This window comes from Sesamum indicum, linkage group LG8 (assembly GCF_000512975.1).
Source record: "Sesamum indicum cultivar Zhongzhi No. 13 linkage group LG8, S_indicum_v1.0, whole genome shotgun sequence".
In the NCBI taxonomy this organism is placed as follows: domain Eukaryota; kingdom Viridiplantae; phylum Streptophyta; class Magnoliopsida; order Lamiales; family Pedaliaceae; genus Sesamum; species Sesamum indicum.
In genome coordinates this window covers 15,741,602-15,763,551 of record NC_026152.1, presented here as the reverse complement: position 1 = coordinate 15,763,551, position 21,950 = coordinate 15,741,602, and the positions used below count along the sequence as shown (strand labels likewise).

At 35.4% G+C, this 21,950-nt stretch overlaps 3 protein-coding genes across 5 annotated transcripts; 2 read left to right on the top strand and 1 right to left on the bottom strand.

Annotated features, from left to right (window-relative positions):
- Positions 1,828 to 6,431, top strand: LOC105168901 (kinesin-like protein KIN-14S). Its single transcript, XM_011089097.2, has 13 exons — positions 1,828 to 1,953; positions 2,051 to 2,116; positions 2,226 to 2,267; positions 2,567 to 2,688; positions 2,770 to 2,869; positions 2,971 to 3,255; positions 3,357 to 3,636; positions 4,008 to 4,169; positions 4,307 to 4,522; positions 4,617 to 4,654; positions 4,925 to 5,088; positions 5,200 to 5,313; positions 5,495 to 6,431. Exons 1-13 carry the CDS (start codon positions 1,947 to 1,949, stop codon positions 6,239 to 6,241), a joined length of 2,343 nt encoding a protein of 780 aa, XP_011087399.1. The 5' UTR covers positions 1,828 to 1,946; the 3' UTR covers positions 6,242 to 6,431.
- On the top strand, positions 9,263 to 18,465 carry LOC105168900 (39S ribosomal protein L45, mitochondrial). 2 transcript variants are annotated; one of them, XR_848360.2, is made up of 12 exons: positions 9,263 to 9,426; positions 9,515 to 9,601; positions 10,162 to 10,239; positions 11,937 to 12,019; positions 13,428 to 13,479; positions 14,370 to 14,459; positions 14,548 to 14,616; positions 14,786 to 14,887; positions 15,567 to 15,635; positions 16,696 to 16,793; positions 17,391 to 17,447; positions 18,087 to 18,148. XR_848360.2 is itself a non-coding variant. In XM_011089096.2 (11 exons), exons 1-11 carry the CDS (start codon positions 9,406 to 9,408, stop codon positions 18,171 to 18,173), a joined length of 795 nt encoding a protein of 264 aa, XP_011087398.1. In that variant the 5' UTR covers positions 9,266 to 9,405; the 3' UTR covers positions 18,174 to 18,465. The 2 variants fall into 2 exon arrangements, 1 of the variants encoding a protein (XP_011087398.1); XM_011089096.2 differs by lacking the exon at positions 16,696 to 16,793 and having other exon boundaries at positions 9,266 to 9,426; positions 18,087 to 18,465.
- LOC105168899 lies at positions 18,606 to 20,846 on the bottom strand. Of its 2 annotated transcripts, none has more exons than XM_020695659.1 (3): positions 20,678 to 20,846; positions 19,813 to 20,145; positions 18,606 to 19,189 (listed from the first exon to the last, which is right to left on the bottom strand). In XM_020695659.1, the coding sequence occupies exons 1-3, from the start codon at positions 20,757 to 20,759 to the stop codon at positions 18,894 to 18,896; spliced, it is 711 nt and encodes a 236-aa protein (XP_020551318.1). In that variant the 5' UTR covers positions 20,760 to 20,846; the 3' UTR covers positions 18,606 to 18,893. The 2 variants fall into 2 exon arrangements, with proteins under 2 accessions (XP_020551318.1, XP_011087397.2); XM_011089095.2 differs by having other exon boundaries at positions 18,607 to 19,189; positions 19,813 to 20,142; positions 20,678 to 20,845.

Genomic DNA, 21,950 nt, shown 5'->3' with positions numbered 1-21,950 from the left:
TGAGAGTTAGTATAATTACACATAAACTCAATATGATTTAAAAAATTACATTTAGTTTTAATTGATTTCGTCTAACAAATAAGTTCATCCGTGAATAAAAAATTCACAAATTTTGCTTAATTAATAAAAAAAATAGATAAATATTTATATTTATTCTCGATCGATTTATTACTGATTTATTGCAGGTTAAATAAATTTTTTTATAATCAAGTTATCCTTATATATCTTTACACATTAATGCATACGGGGAGGTACAACTTTAAAGTTATAAAAGCGGTTTAGTCATAAAAATTTTGTTTGACTTGCAATAAGTTAATAGAGGATAAATATCAATTTTTTTGATAATATCAAAAAGTTTAGTAAATTTTGACTAATATAAAAGACCTATTTATTAGATTGATGCAAACCTCAGCTGTACTAGATCTAATTTTCAAAATTACAAAAAGTTACATATGATAAGTGTAATTGTCCATAATATATATAAATATATATGGTTATTTCAACAAATAAAGAGGAGTAAAAAGTAACTCCAGATAATCTTGGAGAACGAGTAACAATAATGTGTGTGACAATGCAAGATTCTTGCATAGTGTAAGATAGCCGAAAATACTAAGACTCAAACACATGACCAATCATTTGTTGCTGTGTTAGCTGTTTGGTACACTTTTGAGTCATAAATAACCTAGATCAAAAACATAGAAAGAAAAATTATGACAATGGGCCACGTATCAATATTTTGACATCTCTTGTCAGTAATCGTGCGATAGCATGGCATGCGGGTCATTTAGGTGCGAGTGTCGCAGGTCTTACATCATTATTTTAACATGAGTCCAATAAAGTGGGTTTTGCCAAAAAAAAAAAAATTAAAGTTCGATACGAAGAGTAATTGTGACTGGAAGCAAGTATGTTCACCAATAAGATGTTTAAGAAAGTTATCCTTACTATGATGAGGGCATCATTTTATTCTGGCGGGGATAATATGTTAGCCCCTTAAGACGTTGTACAAGCTTGTGTGTCAAACTTGACATCAAGCGCTAGCACGATACGATATAGTGATGGGTTAAGGTGTTGGTGCCATAACATTGGGTGCTTGGTAGCATATGGCACGCTCACATGGATGATGTTAACCTTTCAGAATATTCGTGACTGTGCATGATTTGATTGTACTTGAAAATTGCTAGTCAAACATCTATGTCGTAGCCTGAGGCATTACAAGAAATAATGAGATGGCATGCACATGCAGGGGCATCGGGTGTCGACGTTAGGAACCTATCATACATATTAATGATGTGTTCGATTCGATTCGAATCATTTACTACTGTAATCACTTGGTTTCTCACTCGAGAATTAACAATGTAACCAGTCTTATTTCTTACTTACAATTTTTTTTTTTAATTTTTAAATCTAATTATCTTCTTCTACTATCTAAAACATGATAGTTGTTTGAGCTAATCTTTAATTTACAATTCATGAAAATTAAATAAAATTTACATCAATATATTAATCTAATAATGTATATTTTAAAATATGCACATACATATAGAGAGTGCAACTTAGGTAGTTGTTTGGAGAAAGGGTGATTTAGGTGTCTAAGGAGATTAATAGAATGAGAACTAATTTAGTTAATGTTAATATGATTATATAACTTAAAATTTAATTCCAAACGGGCCTAAAGCTAGACGCTCCAGCTTAGTATCAAGAGTGATCAATTTATAGCCGTTATAAAATTGACGGCTGAGATTGCTCCAATTTCAAACTCCGCTTTCTTTTTCTGATTTAGTTATATTTCAAACTTTGGTCCTTTTTGGTCCTTCCGTTCCCTTACCGTTCACCATTTCTTTCAAAATCTCTCTCTCTCTCTCTCTCTCTCTCTCTCTCTCGTGAGCTCTGAGTTTACTTCGTCGATCTCTGAATCAAGAGAGGAGCACCTGGTTTTCGCCGTAACAATGGATGGTATTTCTCTTTCTCTCTCTTTTACACTTGTACACACTGAGAGATAGACACACTCGCATAGTAACGTTTCTCGTGTTGTTTGTTTAAACTTTTGCAGATCAAACTCTAGATACACTGTGTTCGGAATTCGATCAGGCTGTGACTCTTTCCGGTCGGAGTAATGGTTCGGGTTCATTTGTCCAGTTCTTTGAACTTTTTTTTTTTTTTTTGTAATATTTGGTTACAGTGACCGAATGTTGATCCGGTTTTCAATTCTTTTTTTCTGATTATAGTTGATGCATGTGAAACGGTAGAGACACCGAGACAAGACGCGGGTTCGTTCTCTTCTTCTTTTGTTAATTATTATGAATTTCAGAAATTACGGAATCTTGGGTTCGTCAAGATAATTGTTGACCGGAGTCTTTTTTGTGTTCTTATCTATTATTTTGCGCCCAAGAGAAACCCAAGCTAATGATTTCATGGGGTTGAAATTCAGTCCAGTGACATCAGTTGGATTACAGAAAATTGAAATTTTTTTAGAGAAAATTTAAAATAATAGTTAGTTGAATTTTGGGAAATTTGATTATTGTTATTATTAAACATTTTTTTTCTTCTTTTTGGGAATTATGAGCAGCACAATTTGGAGTAAATAGTCATGTAGTGGATATGAGTGATGCCTCTAATGACACCCAAGAAATTCAGGGGCAGACTCTTCCAATATTTCAGAAAATTGAAGATCTCAGCAACAAAGTACAGGTACAATAGTTTATTAGGGACACATTTTTAACCGGAAGCTCCTTTTTCTGTATTTGAACCCTAGTTTTACTTTACTTTCAGATTATTAGGAAGGAACATGCAGTTTTGTGCAATGAAGTAAAGGGCATAACTGCTGATTCTTTACTTGGCACCGAAGCTTTCTCTGCTCTTCAGAATATTAGTGAGTCAACTGTTATGAATTATCTTTTTGCTCGTTGAGATTTCCGAAGGAGTTTCGGTCTATAATTGACAGTCTGTGTGATGCATTTCATTCAATTTTAGGCATGGAACATGAACTTTTGAAAAAGAAGTACCATGAAGAGTGTGAATTACTGAAAAAGAAGTATCTTGAAGAATGCTCAGAAAGAAAGAAGCTTTACAATGAGGTGATTGAACTCAAAGGAAATATTAGAGTCTTTTGTCGGTGTAGGCCACTGAAACAAGATGAAAGCACTTCAGTCGTCGAGTTTGACTCATCTCAGGAAAACGAGCTACAGGTCACTTGCTCTGATTCTTCCAGGAAGCTATTCAAGTTTGATCATGTATTCAGACCAGAGGACAACCAAGGTAATTGTCAAAGAAGACATTTTCTTCTAAGCTGCTGCCATCATCTTTTCACTATTCTTGCACTACCTACATATTGAACTCATGATATTTCTGAAGTACAGAGGCTATCTTTGCGCAAACTCTGCCTATAGTGACCTCTGTCTTGGATGGCTACAACGTCTGCATATTTGCCTACGGACAGACAGGTACAGGCAAGACATACACAATGGAAGGAACACCAGAAAATAGGGGGGTAAACTACAGGACGTTGGATGAGCTTTTTAGAATATCCAATGAGAGGAGCAGCATTATGAGATACGAATTATTTGTAAGCATGTTAGAGGTTTACAATGAAAAGATAAGGGATCTCCTGGTTGAGAACTCGAACCAACCAGTGAAGAAGTAAGTCTCCATCAATCTTGGCCAACTTGCCTTTTCTTTTGATTTGCGATCATTGTTTCTAGACCTCTGGGAGATCTCATGCATAAAATATGTAGAAATGTAGCTAGAGAGTAAAGAAGTATTTAAATGAAGTCGCATCTGGAAGAGAAGATTTTGTTGAAAAGCTGTTAGAGTTGGAATCTTTTTTCTCATTTTGTTGCAATAAAAGATGTCTAAAATTGTACATATTCGGCAGAGAACCTCTCAAGGTTGAGGCAGTTTTTTATTCCATTTAAATCTTGGTATGCAGGACAGGACTCTGAATATGAATGATAACTTATTTGAAAATCAGTCACTTTTTATGCCAAATGGTTAATTATCAGCAAATGCAGGTTGGAGATAAAGCAGTCAGCTGAGGGTACACAGGAAGTCCCTGGACTTGTTGAGGCTCGTGTTTATGGTACAGATGAGGTGTGGGGCCTACTCTCATTAGGAAGTCGAGTAAGATCTGTTGGATCAACCAATGCTAATGAGCAAAGTAGCCGTTCTCACTGGTAATTATGAGCATCTTCTGCTATTTACATTGCTTTTTCTTGGTTTCTTCATCTGATTCAGATCTCTGATTATTGGTTCAAATGTGTATTCTCAGTTAATAGAATTAATAAATATCATTTTTAATTTACAATTGCAGCTTGTTGCGTGTGACTGTCATGGGAGAGAATTTAGTAAGTGGGCAAAGGACAAGAAGCCAATTGTGGCTGGTTGATCTGGCTGGAAGCGAGCGCGTCGGTAGGATTGAAGTTGATGGTGATAGGTTGAAGGAATCCCAGTTCATAAATAAGTCCTTATCAGCGCTGGGGGATGTTATCTCTGCTCTTGCCTCCAAAACATCTCATGTTCCATACAGGCATTTGTTCCTTTCCTTCTTTGTGTGCTACCTTTGTGGCTATATACTATATTCCAATGTGACTTCCTAATTAGTTTATTTCTCTGACAAGCAGGAATTCAAAACTCACACATATTCTGCAAAGTTCTCTAGGTGAGTTACTTGAGTGTTTCTATTGGTTAGCTCAATACTTATTTACTTGTGAGACACCCTTTCTTCTGTCAGGATATTGTGTACTATTACTATGCATTTTCTAGATAAGGATTTTGATAAACAGTGAGAAACATTGAAATGGTTTTTAATATTTTTATGGTTATGATACTATAGAAATGCAATCTTGATTGAATATTCTGTAATGAAGAAGAAGTGGTTTCTTCAACAAGCTTTTTGAATATTAGTAACACTCAGGGAACTTTTATGCAGGAGGAGATTGTAAGACTTTGATGTTTGTTCAAATTAGCCCAAATGTGGCCGACTTAGGAGAAACCCTTTGTTCCTTGAATTTCGCAAGCCGCGTTCGAGGTGTTGAACATGGGCCTGCTCGGAGACAGACAGATCACACTGAGCTGTTAAAATACAAGCAGCTTGTATGAAGCACAAATCCAGTCTGAGAATCCTTGCTTTTTGCCAGATTGACTAAAAACGTTTTCCAACTAATCTTTCTTTTCTTTTTTTGTTTCAATTTTATGTATGAACAGGCAGAAAAAGCAAAACAAGATGAGAAGGAAACCAAAAAGTTGCAGGAAAGTTTGCAGTCTTTGCAATTAAGGCTAGCTGCTAGAGAACACATTTGCAGAAATCTTCAAGAAAAGGTAGGAATGCAAGTGGTCAAAACTGAAAAGTTTCACTGGAAATAAACTGATGAAGTGTAGATTAGTTAACGTAGCAAAGTGTAACCTTCTCTTCTTTAAAGTGTTTAAATTGTTGTCTATGTGACCTATGTTACAGTCTGAACTGCAAACTGTTTCTGAGATTGCTTGAAATACTCTACAGGTCAGAGATCTTGAAAACCAATTAGCAGAGGAAAGGAAAGCAAGATTGAAACAGGAAAACAGAGTGTTGGCCTCAATTTCTACTCAGTCAGCTTTACCAACGTCAAACCAAGCACAGAGGACCTCAACAGATAGAAAGCCACCCCTTGCTCCATCAAAATTGAGGTTACCGCTAAGAAGAATTACGAATTTTGCACCCATCCCATCTCCTGTTCCAGCAAACCAAACTAGGATGTCTGTTCTACCAGTTGTGGATGAAGATAAAGAGAATATATCGAGTACACTAAAGAAAGACACCAAGGCAAGGCCGACTTTGAAACCAAGACGAGGCTCAATTGCTGTAAGACCAAATCCTCCTGCATCAAGTCAGGTCCTTCAACCCAAACGAAGGGCTTCCATTGCAACTATTGGCCCAGAATCCAATACAAACTTGGCAACTCCACTTCGCAGCTCTATTAGATCAAGGAATGACCGTGCGGTGGGCCGACAGTCTTTTGTGTGGGATCCACAAAGAGTATGGAGAACATCAAGAGTATCCTCCCCATTGCCACAGTCGAGGGAGCTGTCAAGTGCAACAATAGAGGCAACGCCTGTTGGCCAAAGGAGTAGTAAATTTAAAGTAAGTCCTCCTTCACAGGCAGGTTCATGGAGGCCCAAGCATCCAACGGTCGTAGCACTACACAAGAAACACTTGGTCTGGAGTCCTCTGAAGATGAGAGGCGTGAAAAGTAACAACTGGAAGTCATAATTCTCCACTTGCACAACAGATTTCAGAATTGTATACTTTCTCTTAGATATCTTAATTTCTTACCGGATTTGTTGGTGTATGCTTCTTGCTTACTGATATTAGACCTTTCTGATGATCAACAGTTGGGCAATTTACAAAGTACTTATGCACATGCTATTCTTTTAGCATTTTGGCATAAATGTTGAACAAATTCTTGCAATCTGGGTCAAAACTCTCTATTTAAAATAGTCACTGCAAAGAATGTTCATCATAGAAACCTGAAGAGTTGATCAGCCGGGAAAAAGAGTGTATTTGTACCAGCAGGGAAAAAGAAAAAGGGAAAATGAAATGCATTTATCCCCCTAAACTATAAAATGTCACAAAATGCCCCCTCATGACATGCACCAATTTTTTTTTAATAAGGAAGATGCCTTTATTATTCACACCCCTAAAAATGTCTATTACAATGATTCCCATAAAATATGATTTAAATTATTATAAAATTTTGATTTAAAATAAAGACAACCAAAAATTTATGATTAAATAATGAGTATAAAATCTTTAAAAATTCTGAAATTTTACGATCATTATAATTTTTACATTATTGTTCAGAAATTTACATAATTTTTGCTCGTTTTGTTACATAAGCATGCTATTTATGTAGGCGGGATACTCAAAATCGTCATCTACGCCTGACAATTATAATTATCTATGAAGGTTTAAATCATCCCATAAAGTGCAGATTTTATATATTTAGTACACATATCAATAAATTAAGAATAAAACATTATGCATGTGTAGAGAATAATGGTAATTGAAATAAATTTTCACCTGTATTATATATTACAAATATATTCTGATTTCATTCCATTTAATTATATACAAAAACCATATGAATCATAATTCAAAGATATCTCACATCTTAATTCAAAATGAAAAGATCAATACTACGGATTTTCCTATATTTCTCCGGAATGCTAACGATATTCTCAAATTAAATTGATTTAGTCACCATAATTAGCACATGCATATACAATTTTTTTTTGGCTATATAAACACCAGCCCTTAATCACATGTGCAATATGTAATTGTACTCGCACAGAAAATTCAGCATGGCCATCTCAAAGTTTTCTCTATTTTTTACCCTCATTTTACTTTTCATTTTGCCAAAAGGTATATACACAATTTTCCTATCTCTATTCAACAGTCTTTATTTTGCAATTCTGATTACATGCATCTACCCTCCAATACTCAAGATTAGCAAAAAATATTGCGATGTTTGTGCAGAACATTGGCGTAAAAGATCTTCTATCACACGTTTGTGTTACATATTGATATCACTACGTGTGTACATATTTGTAATTTGAAATGGGCACATGTAATCTCATCGATATGTGTGATACAAAAGTGTGATAGGAGATTCATACTGCTTTAGCAAGCTATATATGTGTTTCTTGTATGTGTGTAATAAACTTGCATGCATGTCTAAGTTCTAACACAATACAAAAATTTATATCTTGATATTTCTCTGCAGATTCTAATGTGGTATTGGTAGAGGGAGCATTGACATGTTGCTATGACAACCATATCGGCAGCTGCGTGCCCGGACAAGATGACCAAAGGTGCGACAGTCTATGCAAAGAGAAGTGCAGTAAAGGAGGCTTTTGCAAAGTTTTCAATCGCAAGCCCCCTAACCATTTTTGTCATTGCTATTGTTGATATCGTGAAGTTTAATTTACAAATTAGTTGTGATATATAATATCGTAAAATATAAAATAATGATTAGGCTCTATGAAATTAATGCTATGATATTTTTGAATAAAATTATATAATAAATTATGTCGATCCGATGTTATATAAAAATCTTTACGGTGTTTATTTAAAATAAAGCGTAAGTTATATGGTTGTTATTAGAATACAATCGTCGATTAACGTTAATGCATTTTATTCATATTCATGCTTTGGAGCATTTCACAATGCTTTGGCACAGAAGTTGGTATATTTGAATTTGAAAGAATTTTAAATGACTTCATTTAAAAATAAGGGTTAAAGACAATTTTTGTCCCCTAACTATAGGTCATTCTCGTTTTAGTCCTGTAAGTTACTAGGGTTTTAATTTGGTCCCGTAAAACTGAAAAATTCTCAATTTTAGTCTAAATTTGGTCGGAAAAATACGTTTATATTTCTTTTTTGTAAAAGTCACAAATGGAACATAATTATCATAATTGAAAAATATTAAAGATCCTTTTGATTGATATCAAGTGTAAATTTTATTCAATTTTTTAGATAATGTTTACGAAAGAGATGAAAATTATATTTTGCATTGAATTGTAATGTTAAATTAACATAATTCTAATAAAAATACATATAAATATACATATTTTCACCTTTAATCACTGTTTCAGAAAATAAAAATTAAAAATAAAAACACAAACAAACGGGAAATTAAGGAAAGCTCAAAAATCTTATTTGTCCGCATAATAATTTTCTCCGTATTAATTCATTATCTATAAATACATTGATAAAATAATTAACAAATCTGCCGATATAAATAAACAATTTTATTGATACGATATATAATGGAAGTATTTGAAAAAAAATCAAATGATTCATTAAAAGAACGTGTAATAAAATATAGTTCAAATTCAGTTTTAAAGAATTGTGAAATTTTAAAACTTAGAATTATCCAAAATAATTTTAAAAAATTAATAACATGTGTTTAAAATTCATAATTTATACCAATGAAAAAAAAAATCACTTCTGACTCATAATTGATGGATCGTGGCACAATAATATCAAATTTTAAAGTAACGGCATTTTTTAACAACTATTATATAATTATGTTTATCCCCATATTTCACAAATATTAATCGATTGCTATGCTTTTAATTATATATTAATTTTAATTTTAAAAATTACGTAGTATTTATTTAATTATATGTATGTGAGTATTAGTGCAACAATGACTAGTTTTGAATAATCAATTGAAACGTAGCATTATGATTCCAAATGTTGCAGAATAATTGAAAAACTTTGTAAACTTTGCAAGGTATAAACCACAAGAATAATAAGAGCCCTCAAATGAAATCGACCCTCAGAACTGAAGTTGAGAGTGAAGACTGACAACACCATACTCCAAAACCCCTCCTAATTCTCAAGAACCCTGGGAAAACCTTTCCGTTTCAATGGCGAAAGCTCTGGCACAGGTACTTAAATCTTCGATGCACTTCCTTCATCTTTCTTTCCTGCAATTCTTTTTGTTTTTTTCTTTCTATATTGATCTTGTTTTTTCAGTCTCGGCGCCGGGTTCTGCCGTTTCTGATGCCTTCCCGTCTGTGGCTTGAGCAACCCTTGGAGCCTACTTCCTGGCTGCTGAAATTGGTACAACTCTGCTGATTCACTTCCCTGAAATCGAAAGTAAATTAACGTGAAAATGGGTTGTGCATTTTTATAGAGGAGCTGGTCTGTGTTTGGTTTTGGGGGGTGGGGGAGGAAAGGGGGAATGCTGGATTGCCATTGCAACCCAATTTCAACGGAAGTCACTTTCTGTCCTTAACATTCGACCATGTTAATGACCTACTGTTTTACGTAACAAGCATCAAACGCTATGCCTGGAGTTGTTCCTATCTCGGTGTTCAGTTTCATGGATTCCTTTCATAATTTCTTTCACATCTGTAGAGGATATCTCTGTTGAAGCAGATAAAGTGCCAAGGAAGGCGCCTATTTCCTCTTTGCTGTATTAAAGATGTTGAAACTACTGAGTACATATCAACTAGGTGATAGTTGTGTTCTGTTTATGCTTGGTCTCATGCATCGTGATCTCCAAATTCTTTCTTTTTATGATTGAACTAGGGGACCTTTGTTCCTTCATATTCTTTTTCTTTTTCATGTTTGCTTCTAGTTACTTTCCTTATCTTTACACGCCTGTTGTTGGTCTGCAGGAGGCTAATTCACCAAACATCACCTGTGTCAGGTTGTTTAGTGTGCAAGCAAGTCCCCCTGCTCAAGCCCGACAAATGGTATGGTATTACTCTCCAAATTCTGTCCTTGTTAGTTCAAGTGCTTTCTCATAGGATGGGAGGGAGTTAACTTTTTTGTATAAGGTGTCATAACTGAGGTCTTTGAAAGGGGTAGTGACGTTGTATGAGGAAAAATCATCTCAATCAGAAGCAAAAATTTGAAGCCCCCATGACGGTCCTCTGTTGTTGGAGGTCTTTATGATATGCAACTTCATGTACGTGGAAGAGATATTCAATTGGCCAGATATGATTCTGGTGAGCACAAGAAGACTGAACAGAAAGATGAAAAGAATCTGGAATTTAGAAGAATAGATGAAGAATCAGAAAGAAGAATAACAACTTCATCCATCTAACGAAACTCAAAGCAATATTTTAATTATTCAAGAATTTCCACTCTCCTAATTAATATTTCATTCCATGGACGGAATGATTATTGAAACTAACCTAAATCTTATCAGACACCTGGATTCGACTAGTATCCTCAGCTCCTCAAAACATTAGTCTCCCCACCAGAGATTGTGGATGGCTTGGCAAGTTACTTCTTATGGTTGGTATTACTCGACTGGGATTTGGTTTCCTTTAAATAAAAGAGATTGGTGGGGGGCCGGGGGACTTGAGACCAGAGCTTGCAAATTGAATATTTTCATTCTCTCAAAGATACAATAGGAAAACATTTCCTGTGACAGAAACCTACAGCAGTCAAAGTTATCACCAGCATGCAAGGTGTGCCGCTCACATGCCAGGCCAAGTGACTGGTGCCTTTTCAAACCAATGTGCGTCCGTTTGCCTGTGCGTTTCAACCTTTTTCCAGGGGACAAGGTGCACTCAAGCTTTGCCTTTGTGCAAACAAGATACGAGTCTAACAACAAGAGTTCTTCATTAAATCTAACTTTGGATTCAAGAACCAGGTCTGGTTTATATCATGCAATACTAAAATACCCCTAACTGATAGGCTTGATGAAAAACAACATAATAAGAACATGGTTCTAAGTTTTCAATGACATATTCACCTTCAAGCAAGGGCCCAGGCTTCCACTTCGCCCTCTTGTTTGCTCCAGGAGCTTCTGAAGTATATTTGGGGTTTAGTGGGGCTGGCTATTTGAACAATTTGTTGTTCATTCTGGGACAGGTGTTATATTTGGTGGGGTTGCACATTGTACTGCCTTATAATGCATAAGCTAGAAAAAACAAAGGGTACGTAACAGGAAACACTTTTAATAAATCGAAAACCTAAGAATGCAATAATTAGAATCTTAAATAGTAAATTGTATGGTATAAGTGTTTAACATATTTTACAACTCTGGTTTTCATAATTTAATTTTCATTTGGAGTGAGAAATTTGAAGTTAGGAATTTCATATTCCTAACAACAACTCCTTTAATTTTGTTTGGATAATGCCACATTACAAAGGATTTCAAATTCTTTAACTCTTATTTTGAACTATATTTTGTCATTTTGTGGAATATTGATAATCTCATATTCATTTAATATGGACTCATTTGAAATCCTTCTCCAAATCCTTCGCTGAATCCAAATTCATCAATCCAGGAACCCAAGTTTCCTTAGCTATTATATGTTTGAGCATGACTCAACAGTCGTCTTTCTTTCATGTATTTCCCGTATAATGTCTATCAATTCTGTTAGATTAATATATATATTACATAATAAATCCCCACATTCTTAAACTGTGTGTGCAGGGGGCTCTTAAAGTCTCAATGACAAGTCCTGGATTTGTGTATGAGCCATATTCACCCCGGGAGCCAATCTCGTTTTGGTATAGGTGAGTAGGATTATTTAATATTGTGGTTTGATCTGGAATATTGTGCCATGTCCTTATTGAGGATCATAAAATAATTTAACAATCTATTCATCTATAATATGTTCATATTCCTATGCCTTAGTCCTGGCAAATGGCACTAGTCTCTCGCCTTTTACGGGATGTGCCCTGGAAAGCGCCATTTATAACTATGATTTACCCTTTTAATAATTATGATATAACACAACGGTTTATATTTAGATTGGATGGGTCTTTGGAGGAATTGCCATGAATCCTCTCAGCTTTGCGTACATACACATACATTATTAATGAAATCAGAAATTGGTGTTAACAAGAAAATATAACCCCTTTGACCTACATAAACCACACATTCATAACATTCATGTAAAGAAAATCCTTGATGGCTAAGCATTAAGTTCCAGAATTGAGCAACTTGAAATCAGAAACAGAAATTGCAAAACTGGACCTGTTTGGCAGATTTGGTGGGTAGTCAAGGGCAATACCCTCATTTGACCTAACCACCATGTTTATGAGTATGAGTTCATATTAGAGTATGAAGGTGTTGGTTCACAAAACTCTGGGTTTCCAAATTTCTGATTTTTGGCATTTTATCTTTCTTTAGCTTTGTAACATGTGAAGGCTCGCTCTAGTTTCATCAATTTGTTATTCTTTTAGGTCTAAGATGATTAGGAGATAAATTGGGAAAACTTGTATTATGAAAGAAGGGAGGGTGCTATTCTTTCTTTTTTGCCCCTTGCGCTCTATCTGTGATAAACCATACACGTCTAACCAAAAAATAATAATTGGAAGTATTCCATCTTATTGGATTTCTCATTGTTGGGGAGGAGATGCAGTTGATGTTTATATCTCCCTTGATTGATTTTCTGATTGGTACATCTGTTGTTCAAAGTTTACCAGTTCTCTGCCACACCGAGCCCGTTGCTAATCTCTTTTGCATCCTCAGATAATAGCTTCAGTCTTGCAGTCCCTTTTGCTGTTATTTGATCCTTGCTTGTTCCTCTGGAAGTGAACTTTTTTGCATTTAAAAGCTGTACAGATTAAGGAACCATGTAACCTGCTAATTTTTCCAATATAAATTTAGCCTTTTCTTCTATCCAACTCTATTATCTTGTATTGCTCTTTTTTATTCCTTTACTTTGGGGGGTGAGTGTGGGGGCAGGCTAATACCCATGGGCATATAAATAAGTCAACATCAAGTCTGCTCAAACAGATAAACATGATTCTTGAAGTTTACTTACATTTATATAAAATGCACATGTTGCTGTCTTTCTTCTGATTCATTCAATGGATGGTTGTCACTTGTAAACTGATGTGCGTATGTATTAATTCTCTTTTTGAGGCTGAATGTCTGGCAGTCTTGCCCGTTGCTAACTTACTATCTTGGTACCAGATGGTTTACTAGACCTGGTTGGAAAAGAACAAAAGAAGATATTATTATGGAGGTATTTAACATGCACATCTTTATTTTTTATCATTAAATTAACTATGAGAGTGGGCTGCAAAACTGATGATTATGTTCTGTTTTTGTAGTAATTCACTAATTTTCATTTTTGTCCTACTTGGAACTCTGGTGATGTTGGGTTGCAATTTCAGAGAATGTAATTTCAAAAATCTTATCTTTTTTTTTGCGTTCACCAGTGTCGGGAATGTGATTGAAAGTTCATCTGCAATTTTCTTTTTGATTTTCGAGGAAACCTTTCCAGATTTCCCCTTTTCTAGAAATACCAAAAAGTTGTTTTTAGGTCTTATGATACTTTCAGTTTTCATCATATGCATTGCAGCAGCATACCCCATCATATGCTCACCAATCTTGGAAAGCTCCACCACTTTGTCTTCCTATGAAAATCGCCAGTTCAGATCCTATCTCACCTATGGAGCAAAGGACCTTCTGGTGTAGAACAAACCTATACATGATCCTTCAGAAGTATGGAATTGAATGTAACCCTTTTTAGGCAAACAAATGCCTATATGAGTCGACTGTGGCAGGGCAGCGGCATGAGGTGGCGAAAAGGGTGGGATTTTATCAGAGCACATGGTGTAGTTAGCATGCTGTATAATGTTATTCCGTCAGTGTTTTCTGTTATATCCTCAACATGTTTTATCCAACTGAGGTTGCTAAGTGGCATTTACTCCCTTAAGACCCACCATAAATTCTCATTTTAAAAAGTACCCCTTTCATGGAAAGTATGTAATAAAATCCCTAAACCATCTGAAAGGTGCTGGAAGAGTGGAACAAATACCAATACCTGCTTTATCCTATTTAGTTCCGCAAATAAAGGCCTAACATATATTTGTCTATTAACTGTCCAGTGGTATGGCTTTTTATTTGCAGCTAAAAAGTGCTTACGCCATTGCGAAATTGAGAAAATCTGGCTATTCAAAGCAGAAGTTCTATAAAGAAGCTGTTGATTTATACAAAGAGGTCCTCTTCTCACTTTGAATTACATCACAATTAAGTCTCATCTATTTCAGCTTTCCCATTACTCATTTGTTCTCTCAGTGTCTACCAGATAAATACCCAAATGGCCATTGGAGACAAAGGATTATTGAGGAAATCAGTTACAGAGAACATGTATTCTGTAGGGTTTCACCTGCTTTAGTACTTCCTATAACTGCCTTCTGTTGAACACATTTTGCTTGAGTTATAGTCTAGCTGTCCGCAAAAATCTTCTGCACTTTTTGGTTTCATTTATAAGCAGCCTAACACTGCTCTTTTTATCTGTTAACTTACTCCAATCTTCAAAACAGGCCCTCAAGAATGAAATCAAGCAGAGAGAGAGAGTTTGGAGTCATGTTTACTGGGAACTGATGATGCCAATTATTAAAATGCGAACTCTGCGAGCTCGACTGGCAAGTATCTGTAAAACATGAATGAAACAAGTTTTTGACTCCTTGTTTATGTATTCTGTTCCAAAAGGCTGAGATTTGTCCTCTGGGAATGTAGTTGCATGCATCTTTGTTGTTTAAGTTAGGCCAGAAACTCCATCTGATTACCACTCTTAGGCTGGTTTCTTGTGAGGTCTTTCGAAATTAAGTTCACTGGTTGATGTCTGCTTTTTGCATCTTCAATTTCTGTCAGATAATGATTTCTAATTATGTTTTATTTCTTTTCTTAATATGTGCTTGTTAATTTCTGTTTACTGTTTCTTTTCAGATTTTAAGTTGGCAATAAGTTAGTTGTTTGTGTGTCTATGTTTTTGGGGATGCGTCGTGGAAGCTGGGGATTTAATTTTCTCAATGTGGATTTGCAGCTGGATTAGTGCCAATGAGCTATCCCTTTTCCTACTGCCTTGCCAGTCGACTTGGGGGTGGGAAATGTGTTAGGTTTTTATCCAGTATTTTCGCATTTGATTAAAGTTTGTGTTTGTTGGCTGTCTTAAGTGCCATAGTTGGTCATTTTCATTCCAACTTTCCAATGGGTTAATTTTCTGTTCGAACGTAAGAATTAGTTCATGACTTTGGTTGAGTTGTATGGTCAAGTTTACTTGATAACTAATCCTTCATTTGTTCATGATAATATCTTTTGCAGATTGGTGTAGATCGAAATGACCTCAATAAAGTGTTTGTACAACTCACGCTTGAATTTCTTAGCAAACAGGTAAAAATTTAGATTTTGGGATTTCTTTGTTGCTTGTTTTGTTTTGTCAATTCAAGTTATATCAATCTCAAATATGCTCGATGATTTTCAGCGTCTAATCAATTTTCTTGAGTCGAATAATATGTTCATACTGCTCTCTGACTTGCTTGTTCAGTCTCTATCGGTTTCTGCTGTTGAATGCTATGTTCACACTGATAATTGTGCTTTTCTAACTGCATTACATTGACTTGTCTCTGTAACTAATTCCCAAATGCTGAATATATTGTCGATCAATTGATAAATTGTAGAAGGTCAAGTTGTTTCAATGGGTATAACTGCAAGAGTAATTTGTTTGGTGCTAATTAATTTAATTTGAAGAAGAATATGTTATCCAATCCAAATTCTTCTGCTAATTAATTTCTTTCTTATGATAGTTTTCCCAAGCCTTTTTCGTGCTCAAGTGAACTCGCTTCCTTCAATCTATGGCCTCGGTCTCACTTTGTCACTCTATTTCCTTAGCCCCACTTCTTCACTGACTAGGAGCCATCCCCATCCTCTTCAAGTCACTTACCAAACTTTTGCACATCAATGGAGTTGCTAGAGTATTGCAATCTCTCTCTGTGAATTTGTTAAGCCTGCCCTCAATTAAATACTACTCATGGTCCATTATTGCAAACACAGACACAAGATGCTTGAAATCCAAAATGTTCCTGTGACTGGAGAAACTTGTCTGCTTCTCGATGCTAGCAGATATCTTTTGAGTAAGAAAGTGCGCTGAATATTTCTTGCCTACTGACTGTTCATTTGTTACTCTTGATATCCTGGAACTCCAGTTGTGTGTTGGACTGCTAACCTCAAAGCCCTTGGAATTCTTGTCCGGCATTTGCTTTCTGTAACTGTCAAAGGAGCCAGATTCCAGAGTGAACTTTCTCGTGTATCCACCCAGCAAACTGTTTCTGAGAGAGAACCTTTTTGCTGTCTAACCTATAAAGTTGATGATGCTGGATTGCAGGTTATTTTGACAATACTGTTGCCTGGGTGACTTTCTGTCTCTTCTCCTGAATCATTTGTTTTCTTGTAGACCGATCTCCAGAACAAATCCTGAATAAATCTCACCCCCAGCTATAACTGCAGACCCCCGGACTTCTACTGCTACCTGCAGACTCCAACCAGGTGAAGGTGTGGACCAATATCTTCCGTCCATACAGCATCATATCCCTCTAAAACGACACCTTTCCCCTGCTACATAAACTAAAACCCCCTGTAGGTTCAGTTCCCCTTTTCTGTAGCTAAATAGACTTTGCTCCAGCTGGAATTCAATCTTCTGTTACATCAACCACCACAAACTTTTTATGTGCATCAGATTCCCCTAGGAAACTACAGATGGAATAATCTTTGTAAGTTTTGATCATAGGGAAACCGCATTGTATTGTGGAAGAGAATCATAGGTTTTTGTTTCCTTGCCAGCAATTTGATACTTATATGTGCTATCTTACTGCATATTTGTTTTGGACTCCATTTTGTCAAAAGTTTCATTGTGTAGCTCATGGTTCGAATGTGACAATTATTTCATGTAAACTACTACTTTTGTTATGCGGTTGATGTTCTCTTTGATGTTTTTGTTTTTGCTGGTTGTTCTTGTTGGGGTCAAAAAGAAAGGGGACTGTGGCTGGTATGATGAACTGTCTACCTGGCGAGGATAATCTAATCATGGATGTTTATCAGTCTAGTACTTTTTGTTGTTAGGTGCCTAAATGCTCTTTTATGTCTCTGCAGAAGTTTGAGGCATATGACTCAAGTGGATCTGTTGTGGCTGGTGACAAAAGCAAGGAGGTAGGCTATATACTAAAATCTTGCATGATAATCTTGTGTGTTCTCCCCTCAGTCAGTTGATAACTTAGGGAACATGCTTGGTTCTAGTGTAGGCCTGTAAACAGGCTCTAAACCGCACACACCAAATCATGAATCCTAGGTCCCCAGCACATCCCCTAAGTTGGTCCAGAAACTGGATCCATACCATATCCAATAAAAGTACATGCAGCGGATCAGAAACAGTTTTCTTCCAAGATCCAACTAGAATCCCTGCATCAAAACTTTGTCCAGAATTCACTTCCCTTTTTCTCAAGCTTGCAATAAATAATTGATGAATGCATCCCTTATCTTAGCTGAACATTCACCCCAATGGCCGGCCAAAATCCATGCCTACTGCATTTCCATATTTAAAAAGGGGATGCTAAGTCCTGATAGGGAGAATTGATATAAGTTGTCATGAAAATATCTTTGCTTCCAACAACCATTTGAGCCAGACACCACTACTTAACAAGACTTCTAGGCCCATGCCTGATATTTAGACTTTAACTGCTCAAGTTCATCTAGTCAATTACGTTTTTCATGAAGTTATTTGAAGGTCGTGACTGTGCATCTTATTCGTTTCTCTGATATATATTTAATACTTCCATTATGTACCTCCAGGTTCTTGTACGCGATATATGGGTTTTCGAGAAATCCCTTTTCCATCAAGGCGCATACTGGCGTCTTTGTGGAAGAATCAAAGTTTAGCTGTCCATTCCCGAGCAGGTGATCTGCTTCTCAATTTTGTAAGATGCTTAGATTTGTATCAATAAACAAGCGTCCCTCTTTTTTTCGGGATATTTGGTCATTTACCATTGATCTTTTAGAAGTTACAGTTTGGATCTCATTTCCTTTCTTTTCAATCAAATCATTTTACCTGGAAGATGCATCTGCATTGCTCTCTTTGTTCAGAGAAGCAAATGGATTGCAGGGAAGTTGTGTGTATCTTTGAAATTGCAGTAGCTTGGCTTTTGATGTTTCTTTCAGCTAACATCATTCATTTTGCGCTCTTTGGTTTCATTGTAGCTTATATGTTTATCAACATGGATCAATATTGTGCTTATCTCTGAATGGATGTGCGTGTGTTGAGAAATCTGTCCATGCATAAGTATCCTAAAACTTAAAATTCTATGTGAATGATACATTTAATAAAAACAATGATCAACAAAATGTTGATCAGCCATATCGGTGGAAGGTACCTAAATTCATACATCAATAGTATATTTTATAAAATTATCTGCGTAATCATTATTAAACAGTCAAAGAAAATAAAATGGCGTTATTCTATTTGTTTCAACGGAATTTGAAAAATATAATGTTAATTTGAAAAATTTTACACCAGTCACATAATAATGATATCAAATTTATTGTACAACTAATTTAGGTATTGACCTGACTCGATTTGAACTAAAATTTCCACTTTGGGGCCTAATCTTTATCTTTCTTTGATGCAAACTTGTAGGCCACATAAGCACCTAGCGCCACAACAACAAGCACAGCTGCCCCCATATTCACTAGCAACTGCCTTTCCTCATTCAGCTCAAAAACCCCCTTTACTGCTTTCTTATAGTTATCAATGACGGAAGATCCACAATCCGTCTCAAGTAATTCTTTACTTCTCTCCATGTTCTTCCTTGTTAGCTTATCGTGTGCTACTGCATTAGCATCTTCTTTGAGCGTTGGAATGCTCGTTCTCTCGCTTGAGGCATCGCCCGCCCCTTGCACTACACGAAAACAGAATATTGCGATAAAAAATATAAATGACAGTACTATTTTGTATAAAAATTGTTACAAGTAATAGTAAGTGACAAAACAATTGCCACTATACAGACAATTTGTAAACAGGGTTAAACGCAACAAATCTCTCCATGAAAAAGTACCTAGAAAAAAGACACAAGGGCAACATGGTCTCGTGATAAGACAGGTGGTGACTTCCTTTATATAAAAGTTCAGGAGTCGAGTTGTCTTTTTTTTATCTTTTTATTTTGTTCTTTATCTTGTTTAAGAGATATTGTAACTCCGAAAAGGGGTAAAATGCGGTTAATATGATTTATGCATAGTGATGATCTGATGACAAAGAATATTATTGGCACTATATATATGTTTCGTTTTTATTATGTTGTCATTGTATGTGTGTCGCTATTGTCTATAATTATTACTTTATATACGATTGCTATAATTAATAACTAAATCGTAACTGAATCAAAATTATTGTCACTTAATACATATTTTCGATAATAATTTAAAAAATTATTACTTATATTTTGTCACTAATGTCATCTTTCGTAGCCGTGTTGTTTCATTCGCCCAAGAAAAAGACCTTTTTGAGATTCCAAGCTTTTCTCACCTGTGGCTAATTGGCTTGCACAACCTGCTGCCTGAGGATCATTGCCCTGCAGGCCCTTCTGAGGGATGGGCTGCTCTCGAGTATCAACCTTAGTAGTTCTTTGAGGATCATCAGGAGCCTCCTGAGGTTTCTTAACACTACTTTTTGGAACCGTAATGGTGAGCTTTTGTCCATGGAACCTTGCACGAATCGAGCTCATTTCACCGTCTTCGGGTACCTGAAAAGCCGCCTGGAAGCGGCTCCATTTGTTGCCGGCCACCGGACGTTCCCCACGAGCCCTAATGACATTCCTTCCTTCTGCTGAAACCCTGATTTGCTCCTTCACAAAACCTGCTAAAACATGCATAGGTATATATATGGATGGCCTTTTAGCTCTCATGTTCACGTTGTGTAATTTAGTTGCGTAATTTATTAAAGAGTTAAGTTCGATAATTCCCTTGTATTGAATTATGAATTTTAGTTATAACTAATGTTTTGAGTTCGTTCACATAAACACGGTTGATCATTAATGTGCAATCAAAATTAATTAGTATTTAGTTGCTACCATTTTTTTTTATTTTAAATCAGTGCAATTATTCGTGACAAAAAACCATATTTCTTACAATATAACCAACAGAAAAGTTATATATAATAATCAAGAATCTTGGTTTTTCCAAGTATTTTTGTTGAAAAGATGAGCTTGTTCTGGGATTGTTAAACGGTGTCTTAATTATATTTATTTAATTCTCTAAATCAAAAAAGAAAAAGGAAAGGAAAATAAAAAAAATGGGAATTTTAATAACATAAAGCAGAAAAATATGATGATATACTCTTCTAAATAACAAATTAATACATGCAAAAATAAGCAGAAAAAGAACCATAATACCAGGAAGATGAATAATGAGGAAATGAGATTGATGGTCTTGTAGCCATTCAGACATGGGCTTGAAATCTTCAAACACTGACATTTCTAATTAATTAATATATCGATCTATATGTCCAAATTAAGCAAATTAAAAATGTAATGGGCAAATATGCAGCAGCAAGATTTATAGTATAAATACATATGAAGAATTGGTGGGGGTCTTAGGATGAGTGAGGTGGGGTGTGTTTTCTTATGCATGGGATTATTCTAAGTTTGTTGGTTGGGGAACTGTGGTTTCATTTGTTGATAAGGATGTAAGAAGTATCTCTTCTCTTGTCAACAACTTGTTTGTTAATTGACTCCCTACGCTTCCATTCAATTGTGACGGCTGCCCTCCCCTCCCCTCCCCTCACTCATTGCTCTTCTTTTTTTATTTTCATTTTTTTGCAGATTCTTGTCAACGACAAGACTTGTGGTAAAAATGATAAATATAAAAATTATAATTTTAGTCTTGTAAAAATTATAAATTTCTTTTTTAATTATATGTGTCACCCTTTTGCGACGACATATATAGGGCGTCCTTTATATATATCCTTTCAATTTCTTTCTAATATATTTAATATTGATGATTGTAATCGATTTATTCCAAATAATATTTCATCACTTACATTTAAGAAAAAAATTATAAATGGCAAGCAGTGTATTAAATTCAGATTGCAAAAATAATTGAATTGTTATTAATTAACATATTAGAAATTAAGTAATATTTTTAAAAACGTATAATTTAAAGAAAAAATATAAAAATAATCATAATGTAGCATGTGGCTTCTTGATCGTCATTAAGAGGCGTATCTGGATCCTTAACCGCTATGTCAGCTGACGTTTCGTCCATCAAGACTGCTGTTGGCGGCTCGATGGTGGTGCTGGAGTGGTGGCTACGAGCTGTGAGATACCATGTGATGCATTATTGGTTGATGAGGTGATGAAACTCATAAACCTACCTGTGAATGTGCACAGACTCAAAGTCAACACCTACAATTACAGTTAATATCCCTAAGGACGGTGAATATAGAATGGGTCTCGAAACCCATCCCAAAAAATTGGCCCTTCTTCTGTTCGCTTGTTGTAGTTAGCCACAACTCTTCTTCATGTGGCACGCTGGCAACAAACTCTTTCTAGTGATGTGTATATTTTACTCTTAAATATTTATAATATATTTTAAAACATAAAAAAATATTTATTATATTCAAACAAAATCGGCGTACAACAACGGCTAATTTTTCATAAAAAACCA

What these genes read in the sequence shown, in the direction of transcription:
- LOC105168899 (XM_020695659.1), bottom strand. Translation starts at nt 20,759, where the DNA reads ATGTCAGTGTTTGAAGATTTCAAGCCCATGTCTGAATGGCTACAAGAC. An exon ending in CCTCATTATTCATCTTCCTG is followed by an intron (nt 20,146 to 20,677) that starts GTATTATGGTTC and finishes TGCATGTTTTAG; the next exon opens with CAGGTTTTGTGAAGGAGCAA. An exon ending in TGCAAGCCAATTAGCCACAG is followed by an intron (nt 19,190 to 19,812) that starts GTGAGAAAAGCT and finishes GTTTTCGTGTAG; the next exon opens with TGCAAGGGGCGGGCGATGCC.
- LOC105168901 (XM_011089097.2), top strand. An exon ending in GACACCGAGACAAGACGCGG is followed by an intron (nt 2,268 to 2,566) that starts GTTCGTTCTCTT and finishes AATTATGAGCAG; the next exon opens with CACAATTTGGAGTAAATAGT. An exon ending in TCGAACCAACCAGTGAAGAA is followed by an intron (nt 3,637 to 4,007) that starts GTAAGTCTCCAT and finishes CAGCAAATGCAG; the next exon opens with GTTGGAGATAAAGCAGTCAG.
- LOC105168900 (XM_011089096.2), top strand. Translation starts at nt 9,406, where the DNA reads ATGGCGAAAGCTCTGGCACAG. An exon ending in CTGTTGATTTATACAAAGAG is followed by an intron (nt 14,460 to 14,547) that starts GTCCTCTTCTCA and finishes AGTGTCTACCAG; the next exon opens with ATAAATACCCAAATGGCCAT. An exon ending in TTGAATTTCTTAGCAAACAG is followed by an intron (nt 15,636 to 17,390) that starts GTAAAAATTTAG and finishes ATGTCTCTGCAG; the next exon opens with AAGTTTGAGGCATATGACTC.